This window comes from Eretmochelys imbricata, chromosome 28 (assembly GCF_965152235.1).
Source record: "Eretmochelys imbricata isolate rEreImb1 chromosome 28, rEreImb1.hap1, whole genome shotgun sequence".
Classification (NCBI taxonomy): domain Eukaryota; kingdom Metazoa; phylum Chordata; order Testudines; family Cheloniidae; genus Eretmochelys; species Eretmochelys imbricata.
This window is the reverse complement of record NC_135599.1, coordinates 1162741-1173759: the sequence shown is the minus strand read 5'-3', so window position 1 is coordinate 1173759 and position 11019 is coordinate 1162741. Positions and strand designations below refer to the sequence as shown.

Sequence of the window (11019 nt, the reverse complement as noted above, 5' to 3'; positions counted from 1 at the left end):
GATCCCAGCCGGTGTCAATGGGCGTCTCTCCATTGGAGTCAATGGGGCCAGATCCCAGCCGATGTCAATGGGCGTCTCTCCATTGGAATCAATGGGGCCAGATCCCAGCCGATGTCAATGGGCGTCTCTCCATTGGAGTCAATGGGGCCAGATCCCAGCCGGTGTCAATGGGCGTCTCTCCATTGGAGTCAATGGGGCCAGATCCCAGCTGGTGTCAATGGGCGTCTCTCCATTGGAGTCAATAGGCCCAGATCCCAGCTGGTGTCAATGGGCGTCTCTCCATTGGAGTCAATAGGCCCAGATCCCAGCTGGTGTCAATCAGCCATAGCTCCACTGAGGCAAGATTTACACCAGTCAAGGGTTTGCCCCAAGCATTCCAAGGTTAATTCCAGCCTCCCCATGGAGACTTCCTGACTCATTAGCTTGACAATGGGCCCCCCAACCCCCTCCCGGCACCATGCTCTTGCATATTCGATGCATCTTCCTTCTGTCATGCGTGGGAGGCATGGAATTGTCCCTCTGTTGGGGAGTGGGGCCGTGGGGATTGGTTGGGGATCAGAGACCCAGGATGGGGGATTTGGCCCAACAAAGAGCGTTCCCACAGTAGCCAGTTCGCTTGCTTGATTTCAACCCCCTAGTGTGGTAAAATCTGGCTTGCTGGCATAAATCAGGAGTCACTCCAGTATGGTCAATGCGGGGCCCCCTCACACACGCTGGTGTAAATCAGGAGTGACACTCATGTAAAATGAGTGTAAACGAGACGTGAGTTTCCGCCCTTGTCAGTGGTTTGGGGTCCTGCTCATGAGAGTCGCCCCATTGGTTTCGGCGGGAGGATACCCAGAAGGGAAGAGGAGGAAGGGCTGGGCTGTGGGGTGGCCATGGAGGTTGGGCAGTGGAGTGGGGGGAGACAGGTGCTTAGGGCTGGGGACTGCTGGGTTGTAGGGATGCGTGGGGTGAGGGTGATGGGCATAGGTGTGGGGCAGTGGGGCGTTGGGGAGAGATGAGCATGGGGTTGGGTAATGGGGGGTTGCAGGAAAGTGGGGATCAGGGGCAAGGATGGGTCTGCAACTGGGGTGTCATGGTTGTACAGAAGTTGGGGGTCAGGGCTGTAGGGAAGGGGGAGGGGTACAGAAGTTGGGGATCACAGCTGTAGAGAAGGGAGAGGGGTAGGGAAGTTGGGGGTCAGGGCTGTAGAGAAGTGGATGGAGGGGTAGGGAAGTTGGGGGTCAGGGCTGTAGGGGAGGGGGAGGGAAGTAGGGGGTCACGGCTCTAGAGAAGGGGAGGGGAGGGAAGTGGGGGGTCAGGGCTGTAGAGAAGTGGGGGAGGGGTACAGAAGTTGGGGGTTACAGCTGTAGAGAAGGGAGAGGGGTAGGGAATTTGGGGGTCAGGGCTGTAGGGAAGGGGGTGGAGGGGTAGGGAAGTTGGGGGTCAGGGCTGTAGGGCAGGGGGAGGGAAGTGGGGGGTCATGGCTGTAGAGAAGGGGAGGGGAGGGAAGTGGGGGGTCAGGGCTGTAGGGAAGTGGGGGGAGGGGGAAGGAAGTGGGGGGTCAGGGCTGTAGGGGAGGGGGAGGGGTACGGAAGTGGGGGGTCAGGCCTGTAGGGAAGGGGGAGCAGGGGCAGGCTGGGGGAGCAGGCTGGGGGGGCTCTCTGCCCCCCACGGGCCGGGCCCCCTCGTGTGCCGCGCCGCGGGGGGGGGCCGGGGGCCAGCCACGCTCCGGCGGCGGATCAAAGCCGGGGGCGGCGCCGGCGGGGCCGGGTCTGGGGCGGGGGCCGGCTTATAAAGGGCCCGCCGGGGACCCGCCGCCCCCCCAGCCCGGCCGCCGCCACCATGAGCAGCAGCGCCCAGTGGGACAGCAAACAGGACAAGAAGGTAACTCCGGAGTCCGCTCGCTTCGGGTCTCACTCCGGATCCGGGGCTCCCTGCCCGGATCTCCCCGCTCTTTCGGGGTGTCTCTTTCAAAAGCTGCCCCCCTTCCTTCTCTTTCCCCCTCTCCAGCTCCTGAAGCCCTTGATGGAGAAGCGGCGCCGGGACCGTATGAACCGGAGCCTGGAGCGACTCCGGCTCCTCCTCTTAGAAGCCACCCAGGACGAGGTAAGCCAAATCGGATTTCCTCCTCCCGTTTCCCCGCCGCTGCCCCAAACCGAATGATACAACGCATATTTCTCTTTCTTTCTTCCCCTCCTTCCCCCCGCTTTTTCCTTCCTTCCCTCTCTCTTTTTTTTTTGGTTGCTGTTGTTCTTGCAGAGACTTAAAAACCCCAAAGTTGAAAAGGCCGAAATTTTACAAAAAACAGTCCACTTTGTGAGGACCCAGCCTCCTGCAGGTATCCCCTTCGGCGCGGCCGGCTACTCCTCTTCCTTGGCTCTAGCCCGGGGGGGCCCGTTGGCCAACCCAAGTTGGGCCCGGACCAGATACGACTACGGTGACCGGCTAGCAAGTGTGAAAAATTGGGTCCCTTTTTGGGCGGGAGGGGGGCATAGCTGCGTATATAAGACAAAGGCCCTGATATGGGGGTGTTTGGTTGCCCTCGACTTCCCCTCTCCCTGGGGGGTTTCCTGAGCCGGGACCAGTCCAACGATGGGGTGGGTCTCCCCCGTCCTCGCACCTCTTTCGATGCAGCTCCGGGGCGGCCCGGACCCGACAGATGCTCAGTTGGGGCAAATTGGCGTCACTCCGTTGGGGCCCTCGCTGGCCTTGGTGTAAATCTGGAGGACGACCGGTTGGGCGTCTGTGTTTTTACACCAGGGCGAGCGAGGGGGGGAGCCAGACCCACGGGCGCCCATGGCGTTACTCCGGATTCACACTGGAGCCAGAGGAGACATGGCCTTTAGTCTGGATTTGGAGGTTCTCCTCTCGCTCCGGGGAAATTGGGAGCGCCCCCCTGTTTAGATGCTCCGTGGGAGCTCTGGGACTGGCTCACTTGGGGAAGGGAAGGAGGGTCTGGCCCAAGAGTTTCGGGTGGGGTGTGACTTTCATTGCACCACCAATAAGCCTCCCTGAGAAGTGGGGGGGGGGTGGGTGTCCCCGCTGCCCCCTACTGGACAGGATGAGCCCGTGTGTGGGTGTGGGTGTGGTGTGGGTGTGTATACACAACTCCATCCCTTAGCCCCCATCACTCACCCCATTCAGGCTTTTAAGCTCTCACACTCCTGTCTTGGGTCGGCCCGGCCGCAGGGCCAGATCCTGAACTCAGGCCTGGTCATGCACTAGGAAATCAGGTGGGTAGAACTACCTCGCTCAGCGGTGTGAACCGGCCACCCCCCTGAGTGACCCTGGCCTGACCCCGGGTGTAGACAGAGCTACGGATTTCTCCCCTCGACCTAGCTGCCACCATTAAGTGTAGACGTGGCCTCAGTTTCTCTGCTGTGGACCTGGGCAGGAAATTAAGTCCCCCTCTCTGGACTCAGCTCCCACTCTGCCAGGCCAAGCCCTGGCCTCTGGCTCACCTTCTCCAGCAGGAGCTCACCTGAGAGCTTTCTCTTCCCCCAGCCCCAATCAGCCAGATCCATGTTAGGTGACTTTTGTCTTTTAAATCCCGCCTCCGGGGTTTTGTGTGGGGGTCAGGGAGAGGTTGAGTGACTCCTGGGATGGGGCACACAGAAATACATTGCTTGGCCGCGAGAACTGCTTCAGCTTTGGCATCCAGGGTCATTTTGCTGTTGATTTCAACTGGGTCACACCCAACTGGTGGGGCCTGGTTCTGATTTTAGTCACACCCTGGTGTAAATCCAGAGTCAGTCCACTTGAGTCAGAGGGGCTGATTCCCCTCTTGCTTACCACAGTGTAAATCCGGAATCAGTCCGCTTGAGTCACGGGGACTGATCCCCGTCTCACTCACCCCAGTGTAAGTCTGGAGTCAGTCCACTTGAGTCACTGGGGCTGATTCCCCTCTCGCTTACCCTGGTGTAAATCCGGAGTCAGTCCACTTGAGTCACGGGGGCTGATCCCTGTCTCACTCACCCTGGTGTAAATCTGGAGTCAGTCCGCTTGAGTCACAGAGGCTGATTCCCCTCTCACTCCCCCCCTGGTGTAAATCCGGAGTCACTCCACTGGGGTTGGCCGGTTTACACGAGTAGCAAACCATTGTCAGCAAGATCTCAGTGGGGTCTGTAGTGTATTTCCCTGAAGCCAGCACGCAGAACCCATTTACACCAGCTGAGGGTCTGGCCCTGTGTACGTTCCCCGTTTAAAACTGGCTTCCACGCAGGGCGTCAAATGCTGCTTATTTCGCGCCCCCCCCCCCCCCACATACCATGCAAAGCCCCTGCTTAGCAGCCCCGGGGTGGGGTTTCTCAGTCTGGAGGGTGTTGGGTGTCCTGTCCCCGGGGGTTTAGGGATCAGAGGCCGCCCCGCTGCCCCCTTTGCGTCCCCCCCGCTTGATGCCTCGCTAATTAGCCCCCTTTGTCGTTGGCGGTTTTGGCAACGCACCACAGAGCCGGCGAGGCAAGAGGAGACCTTTCTGCGGAGGTACCAGAGCGGCTATCGGGAATGCCTGAGCCAGGCCACGCGCTTCCTCCACTCCAGCCCAGGCATCTGCGCGGGCAAGAAGGCCTACCTGATGGAGCGCATCTGCCACTCCATGGGAAAAATCACCCCCCGGGACCTGCCGACGGGCAGCCCCTCCTCCAACCCGGCCCACGGCCGGCACGCCCGCGACGCCTTGCCCCGCTGCAGCCCGCCGCTCGGGGACGCCGCCTGCGTCCTGCACCCTGCCCCGGCCTTGCCCGCCGGCCACAGACTGCAGACCCTCGCGGCCGGCCGGCCCCAGCTGGAGAACTGCCCCAAAGGCCCACGGGACAAGATGACCGGCTCACAGAACTCTGCTGGCCAGCCCCAGGGGCTCAATGTCTGGAGACCATGGCCATAGGGGCCAGGGACCCCCTTGTAAATCCATAGAGTGTATATTAGATTCTCTATATATTGTATATGAGGAGGTTTATGGGGGTGGGATCTTTGGGGAGGGGTGTTTGGGGGGGGGAAGGGGGGGTGCGTGGTTATTGCAACTTCATAATATTTTTCTTGAAGGCCCAGCGAGGATGGGTTTTCCCTTCAAAAAGAAAAATCACCTGCCCAAAGCAGCCGGCGAATCAAGGTGCTGATTCCCCCCCCGCCCCCCCGGCCGCCCCGTGATTTTTTTAAAGATGCTGTTATGGGTCGGTGAGAAACGGGGCGGGGGTCACGTCCCTTTTTTGTCTACCTCAGACCAAACCCTGAGAGTCCAGAGGCTTAGCCAGCTAACCCTAGACGTTAAAATAATATCCAAGAGCAAGATAACAGATCGAAAGCCAGAGCTGGGGGGGGGAAGGGGAGAGGAGTGGGGGTATTCCCCCCCCATGTATATATATATTTCCCACCCCCCGTTCCCCATCTGTGTATTTCTGAAAAATAAAAATTCGAATGCGGACTCTGACAGATCTCGGCTCTCCGTGGCATCAAAACGGGTGGGGCCGAGGACATAGGGGCAAAAAGGGGTGTTGTGTTGCCCACTGAGTGGGCGTTGTGACTCTTTGCATAGGGCCTGCGTGGGATCTACTCTGCCCCCCAATTTCCCTGCTTGGAATCTACTCCCCCCACCCAGTGTCGGGTTTGCAATGGTGCCGTGGACCCGGGCCCATGCTCAGAAGGGCCCCTGGCCTGCTCTGTTTGCTCTGTGCCCAGAGACCCTGCTCCCCCCTGCCCACCAATTACTCCTCTTGGCCTGCCCAGGGCTTCTCTCTGCCCCCTGGCCCCACTCCCCTCCTCCTCTTAGCCCCCTGGCCGGACCCCAGTGCACCTCTGGCTCCGGGCAGTCTCCGCTTCCCACCACCTGTGGGGCCCCCCCCGTCTCCCGGGGTGCAGAAGCCTGGCTAGTCTCAGCCAGTGGGGGGCGGATGGGACAGTGTGGGGGTCTTAGCTGGGTCCCTCCAGGCAAGTGGGTCTTGAGGGAGCCTCCCAGCGGGGCTGGTGAGTGCAGCCAGGAGGCAGGGCATGGGGGAGGGGGTCTGTGGGGGGCGCTGGGCTGTGAGGGGGTGGGGAAGATGTGTGTGTTGGGGCATTAGGGAGGGGGGGTTCTGTGTGGGGTGCTGGGCAGCTGTGGTGGGGCTGTGGGCAGGGGGGCACTGGGCCGAACTCTGTAGCTTGATGAGGGGACGGGGAGGGATCTCTCTAGCAGACGCTGAAGGGAGACAATTGCCCTAATAATACCGAGCCCCAATAATATTGATCCCTAGCTGTATTCCACCCAGTGATCTCAAAGTGCTTCATGAAAGAGCCGGGGGACCGTTGCCTTCCATATCACACAGGGGGAAACTGAGGCACGGGAGGTGTGAAATGACTTCCCCGCTGAAGAGTCAGGATTTCAACCTAGATCATGTGAGTTACAAGCCCGTGCGCTGCCTGCCAAGTCACGTTCACCGGGTCATTTTTCTTGGCCAAGGAGACCCTCCCGCCAGTGAGGCAAAGGGGTGAATTTACTGCCCCCCAAACCTGTTCCATTTTACACACACATCCGTGTATCTTGGGCTTCCTACCGCCTCCCCCCCCCCAGCGCACACACACACCCTGTGTCGATTTAAAAATTCCTTGCAATGGAGAATCCTCCCCAGTCCTTGCTAAATTGTCGCATCGTTAATGATGCTTCCTGTTAAAAACACACATCTCGTTTCCAACCTTAATTTGTCTAGCTTCAGCTTCCAGGCCATGTTTTTTGCTAGACTGAAGGGCCTGTTATTAAATAGCTGCTCCCTGGGTACTTAAATTTCTGTTCCCTATGTGATGGCCATGTAAGAAAAGCAAGCTAGATTTTTTTTCAGGGGACATTGGAGAAGAAACATCAAGAAATCAGAAAGAGATGAGAGACAGCTCTGGATGGCAGCCCCGAAGCCTGCCACTGACCCAGCAGCGCTGCAGCTGGCTGTCCCAGGCCACGTTAACTACGGCCCTTCGTTTTCAGGTTGCACCGATCTTGACCGGAAAAAATCCCGGGTTTTACCATAGAATCATAGAATATCAGGGTTGGAAGGGACCTCAGGAGGTATCTAGTCCAACCCCCTGCTCAAAGCAGGACCAATCCCCAATTAAATCATCCCAGCCAGGGCTTTGTCAAGCCGGACCTTAAAAACTTCTAAGGAAGGAGATTCTACCACCTCCCTAGGGAACCCATTCCAGAGTTTCACCACCCTCCTAGTGAAAAATTTTTTCCTAATATCCAACCTAAACCTCCCCCACTGCAACTTGAGACCATTACTCCTTGTCCTGTCATCTTCTACCACTGAGAATAGTCTACAACCATCCTCTCTGGAACCACCTCTCAGGTAGTTGAAAGCAGCTATCAAATCCCCCCTCATTCTTCTCTTCTGCAGACTAAACAATCCCAGCTCCCTCAGCCTCTCCTCATAAATCATGTGTTCCAGACCCCTAATCATCTTTGTTGCCCTTCGCTGGACTCTCTCCAATTTATCCACATCCTTCTTGTAGTGTGGGGCCCAAAACTGGACACAGTACTCCAGATGAGGCCTCACCAATGTCGAATAGAGGGGGACGATCAAGTCCCTCAATCTGCTCGCTATGCCCCTAGTTATGCATCCCAAAATGCCATTGGCCTTCTTGGCAACAAGGGCACACTGTTGACTCATATCCAGCTTCTCGTCCACTGTCACCCCTAGGTCCTTTTCTGCAGAACTGCTGCCTAGCCATTCGATCTCTAGTCTGTAGCGGTGCATGGGATTCTTCTGTCCTAAGTGCAGGACTCTGTACTTATCCTTATTGAACCTCATCAGATTTCTTTTGGCCCAATCCTCCAATCTGTCTAGGTCCCCCTGTATTCTATCCCTACCTGCCACCGTATCTACCACTCCTCCTAGTTTAGTATCATCCGCAAATTTGCTGAGAGTGCAATCCACACCATCCTCCAGATCATTTATGAAGATATTGAACAAAATCAAAAGTATTATTCAGTATTTTCCCCGTTTTCGCCCCACTTTTGTACCGTTCAACTATATCAAAAAAGGAACTCACTTTGCTAGGAAAATGCGACACACTGGCTACGACAGCTGTGTTACGGTTACATATCTCTGTGTGGAGGTGGTCTAGGAGATACACACAGTAAGCAAACCGGGGCGGGCTCCGAGGTAGCATTGTGGTTTGAGTTCTGTTTTCATTCCGCAGGAAACCGCACTGGGCTCCGTTGGTGGAAGCATTAATCTACTTGCTACTTTTCAGCCGCCAAAATAAACCCCGCTATTGACCCAGAGACGTTATTTTTAGCACTGATGTTTTTTGCTAGGAGTCTTTCTAAACACTTATAAATGCCCAGGAAAAAGTTAATAAAATAAAACCCGAAAACGAAGGGCCCTAAGCATAACATTGCAGCCCAGTTGTGTGCAGGGAAAACCCCTTCTTCTTAATGTCACGAAGCCACCAGTATGGCCCACAGCAATTCCAACTACAGCTTGGCAAGCCCAGGGATCCCGGCAGGGGCATCCTTGCACCCGAGAAAGAATCCGGGATTCCCAGTGGGTTGGGGAGAGTGGTGTTACTCAGGAGTGGTGCATGAAACCCTCCGTTTGGGGAAGCTTGGACTAGATGCCTTCTGAGGTCCCTTCCGACCCTGATCTTCTGTGGTTCTACGATTCTGTTATTTAACCCATCCCTGACAGGTGTTTGTCCAGCCTGCTCTTAAAAATCCCCAACAATGGAGAGCCCACCACCTCCCTGGGCAATTTATTCCAGCACTTAACCACCCTGACAGGACATTTTCCCTAAACTGCCCTGGCTGTGATTTAAGCCCCTTGCTTCTTGTCCTGTCCTCAGAGGTTAATTTGTCACCCTCCTCCTTGTACCAACCTTTTATGGGGCTGAATGGGGTGGCCAAGTTTCCAGGGGTGGAGGGGCGAAAAGCCAAGCAAGAGGGAGAGAAAACTAAGAAATGCTAAGAAAGGAAGAGAAATAAGACCAAACAAAAACCTGGGAAAGAAGGAAAGACAGACAAAAAACAAGGACAAGAAAGAAAGAAAGAAAGAAAGATGCAAGAGGAAAACAGGAAAAAAAGAAGAAGGAAAATAGAGAAAGAAGGCAAAAATTGAAAGAGGGAAAGATGGAAGCTAAAAGTTTGCACTTGCATTGGCCGGGAATCGAACCCGGGCCTCCCGCGTGGCAGGCGAGAATTCTACCACTGAACCACCAATGCGGCTGCTGGTTGATCCCTCAGCCCTGCAGTTTTCACAGCTATTGTAACACTCATCCAGTGTAATTTCTGCTTCCTTTGCACACGTGCCAGGGCACGCTGGGGTCGTGCAAGCAGGCTCCCTCCTCCTCCCTTGCCCCATTGACTTTACAAAGCTCCTGCCAGCTTCCACCATCTGGGCCCCATCTGCTTGGGTCTAGTCCAGAAATGCCACTTCCCCCTGGGTCATTGTCTTCTCCCCAGGGAGGCAAGGGCATCTTTGCACTAGACTGGGGATGCTGGTGTCCCTGGTATCAGCTTTGTTGGAATCAAGTTTTCCTAGAGAGGGAGATTTTAGGCCTCTTCCTGTGCATTTTGTCACTAGTTGGGGTCTTTTTCTTTCTTCCCCCAAACCCATGTCCCCCTGGCCTTCTCATGCCTCCAGATAACGACACCAGGAGACAACACCAGCTTTCACCAGTAGAGAGAATCCAGGGGGGACTAATGCCCCACTTCAAGTTTCTACAGCCAGACCCTGTGGGCCCAAGTTGGAGGGGGTATCTCTGGAGGGGATATTCGGGTAGGGCAGGGCCCTATTCCTGTGGGGTGAGCCTGGGTACCCTACACACAGACACTCTCAGCTAATCTTTGCAACCCCCCATCCCGGGAACTCCAGCAGCAGTTTCCCGATTTCCCCCCACCCCAGCCCCCAGCCCCCAGCCCAGCAGTGGGAGCCTGGGAACGCCTACCAGGGGTGTGTGTGTCAATTCCCCTCCTCTCATCCAGCTGATGAAAGTGACAAGATTGCTCCAAAGCACCCCAGTCTCCACACCTGAAGCCATCAAGGGAGGCAGGGAGGAGTATCATTTGCTATGGGTCAAAGGGGGGCTGTTGGCCTCCCCCAGCCCTTGGTTCATCTCCCCCCAAAAAAACAGCATCAACTTTTCATAGGTCTATCTGGTTCCCCCCAGGTCTTTACAGGACGTGATATAATGACCGGTAATATCGATATCCTGACACAACTTGCCCCCCTTCATCACCCAGGAATTTTTCTGAATTAATGCCAAGGCTGGTTTGGAGCAATCCTGTCACTGTGAGTGAGTGACAAAGAAAGAAAGAAAGAAAGAAAGTGCAGGCCTAGAGTGAGAGGCTGAGGGGAGGGGTGTGAGGAAGAGGAAGAAAAAGGGGAAGACAAGAGCCAGCCCTGGTTCACTGACCAAGCCCCTGAGATTCAAACTCTTCCTTGTGGCCCGGCCCGTGGGGCGCTTTCCCCTGCTCTGCAAAAGGGGCATGGGGTGGAAATGGGGCCAAAAAGTCACAACTGTGCATTGGCCGGGAATCGAACCCGGGCCTCCCGCGTGGCAGGCGAGAATTCTACCACTGAACCACCAATGCTATTGCTGAGTGGCAGCTCCAGGTCCTTCCCTTTACAGATGTTGTCACATCTGCCTGCCTCCAGTTCTTGCAGATCTTTGCCTTCAGGGTATACAAGGCATTGCATTCTCTGATGCTGCTCCCCACCTCTGGGTAATCATCAAGTGTCCCATCCTCTGTCGCCCATTCCCAGCTTCTGGCAAACAGAGGCTAGGGACACCATCCCTGCCCATCCTGGCTAATAGCCATTGATGGACCTGTCCTCCATGAATTTATCTAGTTCTTTTTTGAACCCTGTTGTAGTCTTGGCCTTCACAACAACATCCTCTGGCAAGGAGTTCCACAGGTTGACTCTGCGTTGTGTGGAGAAATACTTCCTTTTGTTTGTTTCAAACCTGCTGCCCATTAATTTCATTGGGTGACCCCTAGTTCTTGTGTTATGAGAAGGAGTAAATAACACTTCCTTATTTACTTTCTCCACACCAGTCATGATTTTATAGACC

General features: G+C 55.8%; 1 protein-coding gene and 2 non-coding genes across 3 annotated transcripts; 1 reads left to right on the top strand and 2 right to left on the bottom strand.

Annotated features, from left to right (window-relative positions):
• Positions 1–1827: 1827 nt before the first annotated feature.
• HES7 (hes family bHLH transcription factor 7) lies at positions 1828–4867 on the top strand. Its single transcript, XM_077806639.1, has 4 exons — positions 1828–1869; positions 1996–2091; positions 2245–2422; positions 4434–4867. The coding sequence occupies exons 1-4, from the start codon at positions 1828–1830 to the stop codon at positions 4865–4867; spliced, it is 750 nt and encodes a 249-aa protein (XP_077662765.1).
• Positions 4868–9095: 4228 nt separating this feature from the next.
• On the bottom strand, positions 9096–9166 carry TRNAG-GCC (transfer RNA glycine (anticodon GCC)). The gene has a single exon. It is a non-coding gene; the product is annotated as a tRNA-Gly (tRNA).
• Positions 9167–10466: 1300 nt separating this feature from the next.
• TRNAG-GCC (transfer RNA glycine (anticodon GCC)) lies at positions 10467–10537 on the bottom strand. Its single transcript has one exon. It is a non-coding gene; the product is annotated as a tRNA-Gly (tRNA).
• Positions 10538–11019: the final 482 nt, after the last annotated feature.